Here is a 19,498-nt window from a genome sequence, read left to right as displayed (position 1 = left end):
TTAACTGAATTCATTTCACTCCTTCTTTTTAATAGACATTCAGTCCAGTTACGAAGGTAATGAAACGTTGCAGCATGGTCAGTCAATCTCACTTTTCATAGTGATGTCGTCATCCAGCCCCCGATGTTTAGAATAAAGAGCGTGGAATTAGAGATCAGAACAGTAGAATTAGAATTCTTTAATGTTGATTCTGATTCTATTAGTTCTGTTAGACCTTCTCTGCCTCCTTGTCCTCCTGCTCATCCCCTTCACCCCCCTCCCTGTCCAATAGCATCGATTAGCCCTGACCTTTGCTTCCCTAATTGGATGGATCTGGTTGTTAGTGGTTAAGGGCTTGGTGGTGAAGGGATGCATCAACATGCGCGTTTAGTAGCTCATCTGTTGACAGAGGGAGAGAAAGATTAAACTCGCCTGTTCAGAGCGAAGAAAGATCGGATCTGTTTCTGCCAACCACAACCAAGCATTGTGCGGTTGGCACAGACTATCCATACACTCAAAGACTGCTTATACAAAAAGGCAAATGTAAACATGCATGGGCGCGCACAGATGAGCATGCATTTAGACACAGACGCGTATGTGTACACACACACACACACACACACACCTTTAATCTCTGGCTCACTGTAGCAAATACATTCGTTCTCATAATCATACAACACAATGTCACAATCACACTTCAGTCAGTGTTTACAGCATATACTAGGTGCTGCCTGATTGATGCCATTTTCCCCACTAAGACTTTTTAAGGAATGATAAACAGATGTGATTAGCCTGCAGCAATGGCGCACTTATCCATTGCACCTACACACACACACACACACACACACACACACACACACTCCTACACATGCACATGCACACACATGCACACTCCCACCACCTTCTCTCTTTCTAATCATGAAGCGCATTAACTCGGTTTTCAGTGAATCATACACACATGCACGCACACACACTCACACACGTACACCTTGCAGCTGCCAGATCAAAACAGTCAGATCCATACAGAATGACAAGAATAGCTATTTTGAAGTCATTCCAGATAGCCTGACTCCCTGTGTAACCCCCCTGTGGCTGTACCCCCCCTGTGATTCTCCCTCCTTTTGTACTGTAGATACAGGGTCACTGGGAAAGCATCTGTGTTGGTGTGCACCCCTATAGTGCTGAATATGCTCCCACAGGCTTGGCTGTGTGTTTTGAGGCACACACACAGACACACACACATACACATGGACAACACCCAGTTTACACCCCCAAACAAAGTCTCAGCCATCGCCCCAGCCCCTCTGTCTGTCTGTTGGCGGTTGATATGGATTTGAAGATAAATAAATGCCCCCTTTCCCTTCTCCACTCCTCTACTCCAGACTAGACATCCTCGCCTCTCTTTTAATCTGTAGAAAGAGAGGGATGTGCATCCGTCGGCAGTTTAGGGCTTTTTTTTTTTTTTTTTTTTTTCTGATCCGCGGAGGAGCTGAGGCTCGGAGCCCCTCTCTCTCTATGTGTGTCATCTGCCTGAATTGCACTTCCCCTGGCGGTGGGGGAATGAATTATAAAATAGGCCTGTCACACTAATCTCTCAGCCTTGGGCCAATAGTTAAATAAATCATTTTAATGATTGCCACGCCACACGGAGGAGGAGGCTTTGGGTGGTGTTGTGTGTGGGTGTCTGTTGTGCGTATAGTCTACCAACAGCATCAACGTTAGCCACATTAAATGGCCCCTTCTTCAAACGCATGCATAAACACATATTGTAAAGACATTCACACATGCGCAAACACACACTCCTGACACCGTCTCTGTGGAAAAAGCGTGTTAAAATGGGAATCGGGGGCCGAGCACCGTAGAGGCTGTCGATTAAAGTGTTGTCACTCCTCATCTAGGGAAGATTCTTTTACTTATGGCTTAAATAGTGCAATCTATAATGTAACAACTCCCGTATCTCACAGCATGGCAAAATGTGGCTTATACAAAATTGTGTATGGTGGCTTAAGTGTAAGCATGTGGGACGGTAATGTGATTAGTATGGTGCAGAAATAAACAGTCGTGTTAAACAGACCAAGCTTAGTAATATGCGCAAACTCAGCCTGTGAAAGAAAATGAGTATGGGTATATCGAGGCAGACAGGCAGATGCAGGCAAACACACAGATAAATAGTTGGGGAGACATATACTGTTAGATGGAGAAGAGATGGATAAGATGGAGGGTGAAAAAGAAAAAGCACTCTGTTGCAATCGTGAGATAATGTCAAAATTTCAAACACAGATTAATAAATAAGATGTTACATTTCCAGGGAGACATCCAATATTACATCCATTAGACATATACCGTCTGCTATCCTTGTTATAGTCTCATCATCACTGTAGCCTCCTAGCTGTGTTATGATACCCTGTTCAACTGTTGGCCAGTAGTCCAGATAGTCATTAAGGAATTTAATTACAGGGAGGAGTTGGATCAGAGGAAATTCATTAACTCTTAATGACATCTTTTTGATGATTGATCTAGCCATGTTGTTGAACCCCTTAAAAGCCCCTGTGCTAAATAAAGACGGAGGCCAGACAGATAGAAATGAAACACTTGGAAGGTCTTCAGTTAGAAAAACATAAATAAAGGAGAGGAAAGCAGGAGTAAATAGAAGATAAGATGAAAAGACCGGAGCGGAGGGAGAGGAGGAGAAGAGAAATGACGAGAGGAGTCGAGAATAAAAGTAAAGAAGAAGGGAACACTTGAGCGGAGGGAGGGGGGGGGGGGGGGTAAAGGAAACAAAGAGAGAAGTCTTCCATCATGAGGTGGAGGACTTTAACTTCAAAAAGTGGCGACAAGTTAACAGCGTAGCCTACATCAAAGCGAATTGAATATTGCTGCAAGATTGATTGAAGAGTTAGATTGAACAGAAAGGCACAAGAACAGTAGGGGAGGAGAACAGAGCAGAGCGGGTAGCAACAGTTAACAATGAAAAGAAGTTAAGAGACGTACCGTTAGGCAGGAGAGATGGAGGGAAAGCTCTTCCCTTGCCCTTGATATCAAAGGTAGGCACCCTATGGTGATCGTGGGGAAAGATGATTGTACTCTGCTCTGTTCTGACAGGCCTGAAGGAGATTTGACATGTCAGTGAGACAGGAGGACAGGAGAGACAGAGAGAGAGAGACACAGAGAGAGAGAGAGAGAGAGAGAGAGAGAGAGAGAAAGAGAGAGACAAAGAGTGAGAGAAAGTGTGAGATAGACAGAAAAAAGTGAGAGAGAGACAGAGAGAAAGTGTGAGAGAGAGAGAGAGAGAGAGACAGACAGACAGACAGACAGACAGACAGAGAAAGAGAGGTCACATTTCTCTGGAGAAACTCACACACACACATACACACACATTCTCGCTAATGAGTTGCCCAGGGTGACCAGGGAGAAACACTTTGTTGCCTCACACAGCCCAGCAGCTGTCCCTGTTTGTGTGAGTGTATGGAGAGAAGGAGACATTTATATATATGTGTGTGTGTGTGTGTGTGTGTGTGTGTGTGTGTGTGTGTATGCTTCAAAGGAGGGAGAAGATCCTGTATGCGCGCCCAGCTTCCCTGTATGTGTGTGTTTGTGTGTGTGTGTGTGTGTGTGTGTGTGTGTATCCCCACCAGCCTGTGCTTCTGTGCATTGAAGCCTGCCTGTGTGTGTGTGTGTGTGTGTGTGCGTGTGTCCCTGAGCCTTAGTTAACCTGTGTTGTGTCCGGCAGGCCACCATCACCACCACCACACCCTCACACTCCCCACCTCGGCCCTACCCGAGGCCGCCGAGGGCCCCCTGGGGCGGGGCCGCATGGTGGAGCGGAAGGACCCCCCCATGAGCTCAGACAAAGGGGAGGACCCCTACATGGCCGTGCCCTCTCAGACTCAGCCCGAAGCCAATGGTAAGCCTTGGAACGCAGCAATGAGCAGTCAATTTGGTCCATTGTCACCTGTGGCAAGGGAGGGAAGAGGGGGGGAGGGGAAGTGGGAGGGGAGGGGAGGGGGAGTTCACGTAATTGAGATTTACCGCTGCCCGGCTGCTTCCAGCTGACTAGGTGTACAGATAGTGGATCGCTCTCTCTTTCTCGCTCTCTCTCTCTCTCTCTGGGGGACAAATTGCCTCACGCCGAACATGTAACCCTCCCCCCAGCCACAGAAACGCATACATACACAAACATACACACACACACACACACACGTGCGTGCACGGACATGCATATGCACACAGACGTAAAAAACATAGGCATTCTACGCTCATTAAGACACACACACACACACCGACAAACACACCCACTCTCACACAGGCGCGCGCACTGTAGGATAGATTTATTAGCCGTGAACTGTAATGTCCCGCAGGAGATGTAATATCCAGACCATTACACTCTGAAAAGGAAGATTGCAATGTATTTATTTCCACGGGAAGATGGCCCCGGCCCAAGCTCTGTCATGCTTTGTGACACAGTGACATGACATTGAACGCCCTTTTTCTCCTGTGTTAACAACCTGCCTAATGCTGTCCCGCCTCAAGGACAGCTCTCTGGATAAATGAGAGAGAGAGAGAGAGAGAGAGAGAAGGAAAAGGAGCGAGAGGGACGACACGCATGGGGAAAAAAAGGTCACTGCGGTGCCGCCCATCCATGTTTTGTCCCTTAATAACACAGATAGGCCCATCACAGATCCCATTAAAACAACACACAACGTGTGTTACATGGTTCATGCTATTAGAAGCAGCGTCACCATGGCCATGAGTAGATATTGATTATTAATAATGATGATTCATCCATGACCACAGGCCTGGTAGGTATGTAAAAGAGAGGGAGAGGGAGAGAGAGAGAGCAGCCAATGAGCCGAGACTAAGGTGAGGTTGTTGTCCTTGAAATATTTATAGAAATTAATGTGCTAAAGTGGTCTTATTGAGACACCATGAACATAAAAAAATGCCATCTATCATAATTAAAAACACTGTAATAGGACGTTCTGGTGGTTCAGCAGGCTAAGGTCTATATCACAGGAAAGAAACGCTTTATTGATAACGTTTTACTTCCAAGGCCTTCATCAAGCCTATCTCTAACACCTCACACGTTCCAATATCAAATATCTCTCGAACAAAGACGTCTGTGCGGCGCTCTGCGGGGCGTGGCGGCAACTGCAGCATGTCAGCTGGAAGCAGCAAGGCACCAGTAGGTAGATCCAAGCACAATGGTGGCAGAGACTTCAGACAGCATGCCTACAGCCAGCATCACATGCTGTCGCTCCCCTCGTTGCCTTTACCTGAGCAGGTGTAACATTACTCAACGCCTTGTAAGGAATGGGTTCAAATTGAATGGGAATGGGAATGGGAATCAAATTGTCCCTAACAGAAGCTAAAAAAGCTCTCCTGGCGACCAAAATAGTCCCAGGAGGCGAGTAAATGGATGAACCTTTTCCTTATTTGGGAATGTGGGCGTTCCAACCGGCTCGCTCAGGTAACCGCAACGAGGCTTCACATCTCAAAACAATGCTTCTTGCTGTTTTTTCTGTATTATCATTATTATTATTATTATTTTTATATGACACCTTTGCAGCTTGTTTCAGTATTTATCAGTTCTATTTCAATTTCAGCTCTACAGTCTCTTTTCTTTTTCCTTTTCTCTAAAAGTAAGCTCTGATGAGATTTGTCTGTTTTTTTTTTGTTGGCTTCTTGTGAGCATTTCTTGATATTTTGCATGGCTTGGTTTGAGACCATGTCTTCTTTTGCTATTTATATATTTGCCTTTTTTACTGCTTTGATTGCTTTGATGGTATTAAGCACAATTTTGCCTCCATGCAGCTTAATGCTTTTCAGCATGGCAAATTGAGCACCACAGTCAACAGTATTCATTTCCCTCTCCACCCATCCTGCCTCCTTTTCCTTCCTCTCGCCCTCAACATTATTGGCTTCAGGTGTCAACTGTACTGTGAAAACTTAGCAAACTGCATATATGAAAGTGGAAATTAAATCAGTATATAGAAATGGTTATGCATTCAGACACCAAATATCTCAGAAAATGAAATGAGTCATCCAATCTGCATTTTAGCTCCATAGAGATTAATTCATGTAGCACATTTTTCAGGAGGACTAAGGGATAAACACTTAGCTAAACTGTCAATCTGACAGTTATCTGAAGTTAAGTAAAAGTTTGTTATGCGTGAATGAAAATGTGAATATTTACGTGTCCCCAAAGTTGTTAGCAAGCTTCTCCCTGGTTTAAAAGAAATTAGAATTACTCCCTAACTTTTTCATTTGCAGTTGAGACATTGTAGGATCTTATCTGCTAATGAATATTACAGTGCTGCCAATATGTATTAGCCTAACACCACCAGAGCAATTAGAAATGCTGCAAAGTGATGAGTATTCACACACTGATGATATTTAGCACCCAGCAGCATCATTATCCAGCATTCCAGTGGGGCCGTCGCAGTTGCCAGGTGGCCGCTTGTGTTTCACAGTACATTTGAGCTCGGTGTTTGTGTCTGTCTCTCTGCCTATCTATCCGGCGCTCATCTGTCTGTGCCATATTTGCCACCACTCCTGTGACCCTTCCCTCCCCCCCCTCGCCTCTCCGCTCCCCCGCTCCCATCTCTCAACCTCTTCACCGCCTCATTCCCCCTCCCCAAAACCACCATCACCACTTTCGCCATCTGCTGCCATTGTGATCAGTCTCCCTTCCACAGGACCTCTCATCCGACTGGGATGGCATGTTCCAAGGCTATACCTTACCTAGAGCAAATTAATTCCTGAACAAATTTATGGAGCCCACCCCCCCCCCCCCCCCCCGGCCCAGCCCCTCAGCCCCTCAGCCCCCCTCCCTTCTTCTCCTCCCCCTCCTCCTCCTCCATTTCTGTGCCTCCTTCTCCGTTTCTCCCCTTGTACCCCTGTCTCTTCTCCAACTGGAGTCATATCTCTTCCCCTGTCTGCAGGAATGAATCCTTGCCCTGCTCTGCTCTCTCTCTCCCTCTCTCTCTCTCTCTCTCTCTTCTCTCTCTCTCTCTCTTTCAACCCCCTCTCCCCCACTCTCTCTCTCTCTCTACCCCTCCCCCCCTCTAACCCGACCTGTAGCCACTGCTGTGTTGCTCCAATTTATGGGTTCATTACAGAACCTATCTAGGGGGGGGGAGGGAGAGGGGAGAGGTGGAAGGAAAGAGGGATGGAGAGAGAGACAGGGGGTGGGGGGGTGAGATGGGAGAGAGACATGGGAAATGAGGGAGGGGAGTTAGTGAGAGAGAGTAAGAGAGAGAGAGAATGAAATGAAAGAAGGAAAACAATTAGATTTAAGATTTATTAAAGAAGGCAGACAGAAATGTAACAGTGAAGGTTAGAAGGGAAAGGTAAAGAGATAGAAGGGAGATTAACAGACACACAGATACAGTATTGAACAACAGAGGGATAGAAGAAGGAAATGAGAGAGAGAGAGAGTAAGATATAGTGAGATAGATGAACAGAGTGGGGAATGTTTCCTCTCTATCCCTCTCAGTCGTCTGTTTGCACATTAGACCACGGTTCTAACCCCGCACAGTCTACGCTCTCTATTGTATGTTCACCCAACTAACTCAACTCATCTCAAACTGCCAAGGGTCGAAATATATATTCATCTTAAAATGAACCAGAACATCTATATCCTGTGAGATTTTTCCGTTTTCTTGTGCCATACTCATTATGATTTATTGCAAATATCTCCTCCCTGAAGATGCACTGAATGTGTTCACATCTTGGTAAATTTAAACTTGCTGATTTAATTTGAGGTGATAGTCAATATTCCTGTTTTTTTTTCAAATATTGCATTTCATAGACACTGTGGTATTTCAGCCATTCATTTCAGCCGTTTCTTTTCCGGAGAAGGATATTTCTTGGCCAAACGGGAGATAGTTTATTGAGAAATATGATTCCCCTCCATGTCAGGATTTCACAGTAATATGGACTGTCTGACAGCTGCTCTGAGAGGGTTATTTTCGGCTGCAGGCAGCTCTCTGACACCTGTGTGCCAAGGTGAGACTGGCATGATAGGGGCAGAGTATGACCCCTCTCACACAGGGATGCCAATTTCTTCATGCCAAAAGTCCTGATAGCCTGAACATTTCACTTCGTTTCACTTTGGCTATTATTGGAAGCCAGTTAAGGCAGAAAGCTTGTTTTTTGAATTATACTATCCCACAAATAATAAATATTAATCCTATAACTCATATTCCTGTAATGCTTACACTTATTCTATTTGATTAACTACATGGTTTTGTTAGACTGACTCTTACTGGCCAATGATTGTACCAGGCCTTTATGAGAAACATGAATTATTCGCAGCTCATTGTGAATCATAATAGAAACAGTGGATTGGATATGTTCCCGGCATTACGCACTCCCCTGACTGACGTCAAACCATAAGCCATAATTTCCTTCCTTGATTAGCTTATTGTCCTCCCAGGCTCCGTTGTTTTCTAACAGCACATAGGCTGTTTACTTTTCCATTTCCCTGCTTGGCTACACTTTTCAGCAAGACCTCTTGGCAGTGTTGGTTCATATGAATGCTGACTTGCACCAGAGGTTTGCTTTGTCTTTTGGACACATGAGACTACATTTCATGTCACTGCAGCCCACCGTTTATCTTTATGAAACTTGACTGGAAGTTTTAAACCACATTCATTTGTCATGTTTTATAATTTGATTTGAATTTTAACACCCAGGGGCACTACGTCTATGAGTGAGTCACTCATCAATTGGCTACAAGCTGTGTCTTTCTTTGTTCTGGTACGACGTAGGGCCTATTTCACATCAAACTGCGCTCCAATTATGAATGATTATTGATTCCTGCAGCACACAGATCACTTTCAACTGAATGAATTGCCACATACAGAGCGCTTGAGGACAATCAACCACAGAAGTCAGAGGCCTGCCACAGGTTTTCATCAGTCATAGCGTGATAAAATACACTCTAATAGTATCACCATCTGTATAACGGTGACTCATCAAGATTGAATATTAATGAACAATATAGTCAGCCTTGTGGAAAACAGCCACACAGGAGTTCAGGAGTTCTCAGAAAACAATCATCTACGTTTTTAGAAAATCACAATAAAAGCCCGATGTGCGCCCATTGTCAGTGAGCTAATCTTGCAAACTGCAGCTGCCAGGGGAAAACCTTGTATCTCCAAACTTTCAACACGTGATAACAGCGAAATCAGAAGTAATTGGATTAATTATTGTAGCTGTGTTATCTATACAGTGCAGTGCCTCTTACTGTAATACGTATATCACCCATATATACATGTGAGTGTCAATTTGTGGAATCATGCAGATTATGGAAAAAGCTCCCAGGGTGATTAAATGTGGGTTGATTGCCTATGAGCATGAGAAACTGCTGTATGCATGGAGGTGGATAGGTTAGTACACCGAGGTAATACCTGAGTTGCATGATGATATAATTAGCCAATTAATTACATTTTAACTGGCTTATCAGTATGCAGTGCGTTGTGCTCGCTATTGTCTGATGAATGCTTTAATTTTGAATAACACCATTAATGTTGCAAGTGCCTCTTAGAACGCAAACATACACAAGCCTTAATGGGATAATATCCTAACTAGGGATTAAGTAGAACTTAATGAATTGCTGTCATCATCTAAATAGAAACCTCTTAAAAGACGACAACAATCAGGCCCTTGAAAGTAAGTAAGAACTTTCAAAGGGATCAGTCGTTGCTGTGAAGGCAGAGTAAATGTAACCCCCAAGTCATTACACTCTCTCCCTTCATCTTTCCTTCCACTTAATGGATTGTCTATCTATTTTAGTTGTCACAAGTCACTATCCCGTCTTTCAACAAGGGGCAGTGACACATTAGTGAGCGCAGTAAAGTCTGATTAAGATTTGTACCATTTGCAGACAATGTCTCTGTGTGTAATGGCCTGTAGTCAGAGGTGAAGGCCCTCTCCATAACCTCTCTGTGATGTTAAACTGCCTTTGAAGTTTTCCCAACACCACACAAAGACAAGCTCTATGGGCTTAAGTCAGTTGGTGCTTCAGAAGAGATTAGAAGGGAGCAAGAGTGTGTGTGTGTGTGTGTGTGTGTGTGTGTGTGTGTGTGTCAGAGAGCGAGAGCGAGTATTCACAAGTTCCAGTCACACCAGATTACAATGTTTCTAATTTACAAGTGAGTGTTGCCGACCCAGGCTGTTTTGACAGCGAGAAATATCTGAGTATCTGAGATATGTGTTTAATATCTGAATGTTGAGGCCCGGGGCGGTATGAAATTCAGATCAATTCAACTACTGAGAGAAGTGTCGATCTGCAGGGTGTCTAGCGATGCATTCTGGGGGAGAGTCGAAACTAGAAGATTATAAGGCTCTGTATAGCCGGGACCCTACAAGATGAGACTAAAGCAGAAAATCAATGGATTTTAACAGCACTTTGATACTTTCCAAGGTCAAGTTGTGAAAGTTTTGAGAAGTTTCCCAATGGGTTTTCATGGTCACAGACGGGCCTCTAAAAATGAAGCAGCTTAGCCACCTTGACTTAAAAAAACTGAAGTCCTCTGATTCGACAGAGACAGCACCAGTGTCCTCTATGGCTACTCTCATTCTCTTTGATGTTAGGATGAGAAACAATTGAGTTCATACATGAAAGATGGACATCTTCAAAGGATTTTGTATTTTTTCCAGAGGCCTTGGGTTAGGTTGTATTTAAACACTCCCCAAAACCCTCTGGAAGAGCAAGGGAACTCGGTGTGTGTGAGAAAGAGACATAAGTGGGGGGGAAAAAGTGACAGAAAGAGAGAAAGAAAAAGGAAGACAGAGAGAGAGAGAGAGAAAGAGAGACCCATGCAGGGCAGGTTAAATAGGGCTTTAACCCTCACTCCCACGCCAGGAATAGAAGACAAAGATTCAGCTCCGCAGCTCGCCTCCTTTCACCCTTTACCAGAACGGACAATCCGCTTGGCTCTGCTGCCCTCAGGCTATGTTATTCAATGTGAAATCCAAAACTGCGGCCAAAAGAAAGTTAACCTTTAGCGGCAATAAATTCAGTGTCACAAAAATTCCTAACAGTTTTTGCTTGCACTTTCAGGAGATAAGCACCGTAGACCGAGATGGATTCACGTTTGACGATGATTATGGAAAAAGGGAGATTTGCCAGAAGCTTTGTTTATACTCACTTTTTTTCTCACGTAGATATTTTTTTGGGGAGTTTTTCGAGGCTCCTCACCTCAAGTGGAGCTCTGTTCCACCCGCAGCTCTTTATTGTTCTCAGAGAAGAAACTCTCAACCCAGCACTTCTTTAACAGTGCCCATCACCACTTGCTTTTTCTGCCAAAGGACGATAACTCATGAGGACCACAAGGTTATAATTACGGTTCTCCCTGTTTCCATCGAAGAGAACAGTTACCATATGGAAGCTGAGCGGTGTGAAAGGAAACACCCTGAAACAAGAAGAAAGTCAGAGAAGTGATTCATTGTTCTGTAGGGGAGATAAGTAGCCGAAAGTGTGTGTGGGGGGGGAAGAACGGCCTAACGACAAGCAGAGAGCCAGCGGAGTGAAAGATAGCGGCGAGGAAAAATATCTCTCTCGTCCTCAGATGTTACTGTATTGAGATGGGAAGCAGATGTTTTTTCAGACAGGCGGGTCATTTGGGCATCCAAGTCCACAGTGTAACACATGTCAAACGTTAATACTTCACTACAGATAACACTCATCACTTCTCACACTATCTATACAGCGGGACACGGCCTTGATAAGAAACTATTTGGGCCAGAAGAGACGTTTTTAAAATCTTTTGTTAAACAATGAATGAGGTATACGGCTCAGCTGTGTGTTGTAAGCCCGCTATTATGGCCAAGGAGAAAAGTTTTAAGATTTGTTTTTACAACAAATGAGAAACGACCTAAGCGTAAGTAACTGCTCTTTGCTTTAGAATTAATGATTTGACTGAGGCATTGCTTAGCGCTTCATTTCGGCTAGGAAAAGGGGTTTTTAAGACGTGTTTTAGGGCTAATGAAGTATGACTGCAGCGGGTAAGGATTATGGATGTTAGTTTAACAGAGCCTGGATTTTGGTTCCATGAGAACAGATTACCCTGCTGTCTCTGTGTCTGTGTTATGTCTTGCTGAGGAGACACAGAGATATTCTGTGAGTGCGTCCTCAGTGACACAGCCGAGCTGAAAAGCCTAAACACGATTAGCCAGCCCCTTCAGGATTTTACAGCATTACTGCAACTAACACTTTATTTTGCGGCATCTCTTTTGAAAAAAAAAAAATAAATAATTCCATGGCAAATTGAAATATTTTTTATGTTGATTTGCGACAGAAGTCTGGTGATTGATGTGAACTTTAAATTGTGAAAGGACATAATTGCAATGATCTGCTTGTTGATGAAGAATTTTAAGTGTTTTAATTAGAATGTTTGTGGTGTGAAAATTTAAAATTGAGATGTTTGCTTCAGCTCTTCAAATAGTCAGAATGTTGTGCATACTTATGGCATTCCTCTGTATCAGACAAAATTATATCTCACCATAAATGTATACTAAGGTCCCTAATTTATTTTTTATTTCTATTTTTATTAAGTCTGTGCTCTGTGTACATGTTATCTATCTACAAATAATAATAATAATAATCTTTTTTTATATCACTTTTGTAAAACACAAAGCACTTACCAAAAGGATAAAATAACAGAAAATCAAAATCAGTAAATAAGAAATATAAAAAGAAGGCAGAGTCATAAAAGGTAGGTCAAAAACAAGAGTAAAAGGTCATTACATAAAAGAATGCAAAAATTTTTTAATTAATGACTGAAAAGATGATACAGATTTAGCCATCTGTAGCCCTTCTTGCCATCTTTTGCCAACTACAGTAAATTAAAATTTCTATTATGACTCTAAGCTGTGACACAAACCCTAACTCCCACACAGGACTTATTATAGAACATACATTCACTGTAAAACACACCTCTACTGTATACTAGGTGCACACTGATATGAGGGATTGTGTGAGTCATAACGTCGTAACGTCCAAAATGACTGAAACCTTTCATCTTGAATTTTTTTTTTTACTGTAATTTACAGTTAAGTTTGTGTCCCACGTGTAAAAAATGTTTCTGGGACCACTGACTGTAAAACATCAGAAATACACCAGCATCAATGGGGAAAATCAACTGTTTTTTTGCTATTTCAGAATTTTTTTTCAGGACACATTTACATTTATACCTATACCTGTATATGTACTGTATAGTGGATAATACAGTATATATATATATGAGATAACATATGGACTACGCACACACACAAACACGTGTAACTGAGTCACGTTATCATAGCACAAATGCATCAGTACAATGTGGGAGCTTTTTACGTGATAGAGCCCACCTGCCTAATCCTCTGTCTGTGGTAACTGATCTGTGTTGGCCACAGGTCATGTGTGAACGCATTATAAATCTGTCTGGTGTGGACTGGTGTGTGTAACCCAAGGAACAGAGTGCTGCATTAGATGTCCACATTCATCAACAGGCTGGAGGTTATCATCTGTGTGCATGCGTGCGAGTGGGTGGATGTGTATGTGTGTGTGTGTATGTGTGTGTGTGTGTGTGCTCACATACATGCGTGTTAGATTATTGTTGACCCCCTCCATTTTATTACACACGACCCACTCCTCCTCCTTCATAGCTATGGCTGCTTTTATTGAATTATCTTTTATTTGGCCGTATCGCAGCCCGTCTTTGCCAGTCCTTGAAAGTGGTGCTTTCATAAGACACTGATGACACAGCTCATTGGATTTAGCGCCTAATCAGAGGCTTTTTAATGTATTCTCTGTGATTCATGAGATTGGATCCAAGCTTTATGAAAAGTCTCCTATTTGCATCTATGAGAAGAAAAGGATTGGGTATTTCAGGCTCCCTTTATCTCCGCTCATATCTTTTTTTCATTTCAGCAGAAGGTTTTATCTCGGATTTAAAACGTGAATCATAATAACCCCACCAAAACACATTTTGAGCCTAGATTGGATTTCCGGCAAATATTGAATGTTGTTACTTCAAGCTCTACCATTTGCGTCCATTTTGAATAGGTGTTTCTTATGATGGGATAAATCCTTAATTTGCATATTTTTCATGAAATTATTCAAACCTCTAATCTTTTTACTCAGAAAATATCCTTTGATTATTGTAAATTAACTTTATTTCCTATCTGTTTGCTTATTCTAATAATGTGCTTCTTATTACCTTCCCAAGAGCTCCTCTGTCGTAGAAGCAGGTCCCTACAGCACACAGCAACAACATCACTTCTACTTTCTATTCAGCTATCATTCTGAAGGTCGTCTCCACCTCTCTCTGCAGGTGTGATCCGTGAGAGCTACCAGAAGGGGCGTGACCAGCTAGTTCCCGTGACCCTGCTGGCTATCGCCGTCATCCTGGCCTTTGCCATGGGCGCCATCTTCTCTGGCATCATCGTCTACTGTGTGTGCGACCACCGCCGCCGGGACGTGGACCTGACCGGCCGCAAGGAAAAGGACAGCCACCACCTCCACTCCCGCCGGGGCTCCATGAACAGTGTGACCAAGCTGACAGGCCTGTTTGAGACGCAGGCCAAAGACGGCCGCCCCGAGGCGATCCTCACCCCTTTGATGCACAACGGGAGGCTGACACCAAACGGGAAGATGCTGATCAAAGCGGACCAGCACCACCTGGACCTCGCCGCTCTGCCAACGCCTGAATCCACCCCCATGCAGCCCCGCCGCAAGCCCAGCCGGGGCAGCCGCGAGTGGGAGAGGAACCAGAACCTCATCAACGCTTGTACGAAGGACATGCCACCTATGGGTTCCCCTGTTATCCCGACAGACCTGCCCCTGAGGGCCTCTCCGGGCCACATCCCCAGCGTGGTGGTGCTGCCTCTGCCGCAGCACCAGCACCAGCTCCAGCCCCACCTGCAGCAGCACCAGCAGGCCTACCAGCACGAGTACGTGGAGCAGCCCCACCGCAGCGACATGAGCATGGGCCACAGCGTCATGGACGACCAGGGGGCCACGCTGGAGTACAAGACAGTGAAGAGCCCCTGTCACAGCCTCAACATGGTGGATCCAGACGGGGTGCTGCCGCCCCGCGTGCCGCAGCGAGAGGCCTCCCTCACCATCCCGCCCGCCGTCCCGCAGATGGGCAAACGCCTGGAGGTCCACTCCTCCGTCTACGGGCTCCGGAAAGGATCGGGGTCCTCCGCTTCCGGCTCCTCCGCCCTTAAGAAGCACAACACCAACTCGTCTAACTCCTCCCACCTGGCGCGACATCACAGCTTCAACCGTGTGGAGACCCCGCCCCCTGCGCCCCAGAGGGTAGACTCCATACACATGACAGCGCAGGGCATGTCTCTGTCGCGGCAGCCCGGAATGAGCTCCTATGGTTCACTGCCTCGAACGGGCATCAAACATCTCAAGCCTGATGTGCCACCCAAACCCTCCATAGTGTCACTCTCGACAAAAGTCAAGTCCAGTGACTCCTGCACATAGTCAGTTAGTTAGCCAGTTAGTCCAATGTGAACGGACAGTAGTGAAAGGGTTTTTTGAAAGAAAGAAAAAAACAGGGAATACAACTTGCATCTCCTTTTAGTGTTTTTTTGTCGGTGTACAGTACAGTGGAAAATGCAACACACTTTTTCTAAGAAAACATTTTCTTTTTATATAAATATGTAAATATTATACAAATGGTTGTCGTCGTTTGTTGCCGTCATCGAGCTCAGGCTCTGGCTGGCTCCCAGTTCCTCTGTAAACACACATGGGAACACTTGCTACTGAAACAGAAGATGATGATGCTCGTCCTGAATATTTCATCCAATGACACCCTGTAGCATCCAAGACGGTGGCTCTGTTGTTTGTGGTGTCCTTGGCCACCGTGACTTGACTTATATTTCGTTTTCTTTACCGAGCTGGCAAAAGCACATAAGAAGACAGTGCGGAGACGTGGCGAGTAATTGTTGTACAGTACCGTGTGGACTGGGGGATGAAAGCCAGGAGGCGTTTGGACCCAGAGAACGAGCTCGGACTGGAAGGACAGACAGCTGCCTGAGTTATGTTGGAAACTGTGAAAAGCCTCTCAGTGTTACAGCTATCCTGAACACAGCAATCAAGCCCCGCCTTGGTTTGACTGAAAGCCTGGGCCAGAAGAATCTTCTACTGTACTGGTTACTGAATAACACATGACTGTTAATACTAATAGCTTGTTGTATTTATTTTTATTAAGTGCTTTTGAAGAAAAAATGAGACTGACTTTTTAGGCTCGGTGAGAGAGAGAGGACAGAGAAGAGATCTTTTAATATTAATTAATCAAGTGTGAAAAAATTATTTAAAGTCATTAAACTGGAGCCAGTAGAACTTTCTTGATGACTAAAGGTCCACTAGGTCTTACTGTGTGCACAGTGGGACCTGGCGGTCCTGCAGCTTGAGATATATGTGACCTCTGTGTAGAGGAGGAGATATTTATTTAAACTGTGCCAGACAGGGACTTTTACCTTCACGGACCAGAATCTCCATTGTTTTAGACCAATCAGAAAAAGACTTCCTGAATCTCACCCTTTCACTCCCCCAATGAGCATCCCCCAATCAGCACTGTGGTTTTGTGTGAGTCGGTAACTTTAGTCCTGATTGGTCGCCGGCTCGCTGGTGCCATCAAAGCTCACTGTTGCATGTTGCAAAGAAATAAGAGAAGCAGTTGCAGCAACAACAACAACAGTATGGAAATCTGCATATTCACATGCACATTGACAAAAAGAAGCTCGCTGCAAGTGACGGTGCGATGCCTCCATCTTGAAACGTATCATCTTCTCTAGCCACGTCACGCCGACGAGCAGGCATAAAAGAAAAAAAAAACAACAACTAAACATCTGTTTATATTGCCTGTTTCTCTTCCACATGTAAATTTGTGCCTTACACCCTAAAGTAGTGACAATGTTTTCTTTTATAGCTGTTAACTTTGTCTCCTTGTAGTATTTTTTATTTTTCTTACATCATGATATTTCCCTGGTTTGATAAAAAGGCAATTAAAGAATGTAGGTGTTCTTGTTGTAATTCCGGTCCCTAAACTTTTACAGTACAGAGGGAAGATAAGGAAGAGGGTTCCCTTTCCTCTTTCTCACACACACACACACACACATACACACACACACACACACACACACACACACGCACACATACACACACACACACACTCTCATCTTTGTGGTTCATTTTCTGATTGTGCCATTAATGCGCTTAAAGCAACCCTTTATGTTGTGCTGGCAGTGTCGATGAAGATGTTGTGAGTGTTTTTAATTTTCTATTTTATACAATTTAAAAGTCCTGGTATTTGTTTTTACTTTCATTTTTTTGCCGTCTGTTTGATTGGAGTGATGGTTAATTGATTGATTAATTGAACAATTCATGTTTGTTACCTGAGAGGGCCTATGTATGTGGTGCACTGCAATAATAATGCAACAACAACAACACTAGCGAACGTACAGTACGAGAAATACAAAAGCACCCAGTGTACTAACACAGATCCAGGCTTCTAGTGTGCATCATAACACTCAATTGATAGGCAGTCGCATAAACAGGCTGGTTCCTGTGATGAGAGATGACATATTAAAACAACAATATTAAAAGATGTACGTTATTTAACCCCCCTTTTTTTAAAAGAAAACACACTTTGAGGAAGCTTAGAGATATGTTTTTATTTTATTTCACTAGCTCTCATTATCAAGGCCTTAGGAATGGCTGAGAGTTTGACTAATACCAATCTGACCCCTTTTTCACTTCCTTTTTACTTGATGAGGATTTTTATTGATCACCCCCCCCCCCCCAACACCTAAATCAACGGAGCACTCCCTTAGTGTTGTGTGTGTAGATAGGTAAAGTTTTCTTGATATCAAGCAATTTTCTGTTTCTCAATGGAGGAAAGCCAACTACGTCTCAATCCACAGCTATCGCAAGAAGAACCGGTAGGATATATGAGCTGTTCCAAGGCAAATAGTATGTGTTAACTCAACTAACATACATGTACATAGACGCTTGCAGGGTTCGGTTGCAAATGACCGGGTCATGTGCAACAGATTAGGTTTAGTCCAAGTGGGAGTCGGGGGAAGTTGCCTCTTGTTTAACCTGGTCTGGGCTCAGTTTTGCACATTTTTCCCACTATTATTTAAGACTATGATCTTAAGAGGGCAAAGTGACCCAAGATTAGTGTGTAGGGGTAAATTCACTCCAGACTGAGGTCAGAGTTCCCACCACAACAGTGCAGACTGGGTTCCTGGGCAACATAAAGCCCTCTTTACACCCTCCAATGTGTCAAGGAGCACATGAACCAGCTACTTTCCCAGGCCCAGAACAATGCTGATCTAAGACTAAAGATTTCTTGCAGAGAAATGTTTAGTTGTTAGCTATTGTAGGCTCTTGCCTCGGAAATTGTCATGTCCATACAGAATGTGAGCATGAAATTCTGCCTTGGCTGTCTGCAAAGGTCAGAATGTTAAATGTTCACATCCTATGTAGACAGGTAAATGTAGTCGTGAGTGCATTTTAAATTCTGTAAAGGAGCATCAAGCGTTTTGATGTCGGAGTGGGGTTTGGACATTTAAAGTCTGAGTTGGGCTTGACTGTGAAGGCTGCTGTGGACAGTGAGGTTCTTTGGTGTGTGCCTTTTTGTCTTTCACCCTTGCTATAATACACTGCTACTAGATGCAAACCAAGTCAGACTCTCTTCTCAACTTCTCAACCTTTTGAACTTTGTAAGCTTGTAAGATATTGTGATGTCACAAAGTTTTTTGCCCTACTCTCTCCACTTCCTTAACATCTGATTCACAGCTTAATGTATGTTGTAAAGAAAAAAATCTCTTTAATTTAATGCAAAATGTAATAAAAAAATGAAAATAAAATTCTTGTCATGAAGACTGTGATATGTCCTTGACTTTTTTATCACCTGTCTCTCTGCCTGGGGTGTTTCCATCAGTATCTTAGCGGTAGTTGATTTTAGTGCTAAGCTGTTTGGGGAAAACCAAGCCCCAAGTTTCCTTCAATTGAGGATACATTTTAAAGAAAATATTGTACTTTTGTGACCTCAACTACACTTTTCTTCTTTGCCAGTAAAACCAATCCTGTGAGCAACACTCCCTTGAGATCCGGGAAACCTCTCAGAGTGAGATTCTACCGCTGATACAAAGCACACCTTAGTGTACGGAAGTACTTTGAACTGATGGGAAAATAAATGTTTAACCTCACAGACAGGTCTATTAAGTGAGAGAAATAAAGTTTATTTCAGGTTATGAGCGGCGGGAAGAGTCCTGTACTTTGATTGTTGATACTGTTGATACTGTTGCTGATACTGTTACTGTTGTTGGAGTTTACCGGGAGTAAACAACTTGATAAGAATCAGAGGCAGCTTTCTGGAGCCTGGCCTCTGTTTGGCAGCCTGCTTCAGGAAGCACTCGAAATCTCCTTTAAAAGCACAATACATAATTGTCCACAGTGTCAAGAGCTTGAAGTATCACAATAACACCACTGTTCATGTCGTGT

General features: G+C 43.7%; 1 protein-coding gene across 1 annotated transcript in view; it reads left to right on the top strand.

Moving 5' to 3' along the window:
- The window catches only part of sema6a (sema domain, transmembrane domain (TM), and cytoplasmic domain, (semaphorin) 6A), a 103,056-nt gene extending 84,200 nt beyond the window's left edge, over positions 1 to 18,856 (top strand). Inside the window, exons 18-19 of the mRNA XM_078285077.1 lie at positions 3,710 to 3,883; positions 14,304 to 18,856. Of these exons, the coding sequence (XP_078141203.1) occupies positions 3,710 to 3,883; positions 14,304 to 15,466 (1,337 nt within the window). The 3' untranslated portion in view covers positions 15,467 to 18,856. The remainder of the gene's footprint in view (positions 1 to 3,709; positions 3,884 to 14,303) is intronic.
- The last annotated feature ends 642 nt before the right edge of the window (positions 18,857 to 19,498 follow it).

The sequence above is a fragment of the Centroberyx gerrardi genome, chromosome 8 (genome assembly GCF_048128805.1).
Source record: "Centroberyx gerrardi isolate f3 chromosome 8, fCenGer3.hap1.cur.20231027, whole genome shotgun sequence".
NCBI classification, from domain to species: Eukaryota; Metazoa; Chordata; class Actinopteri; order Beryciformes; family Berycidae; genus Centroberyx; species Centroberyx gerrardi.
The sequence above is the reverse complement of the archived record's forward strand: the minus strand, read 5'-3'. Positions and strand labels throughout refer to the sequence as shown.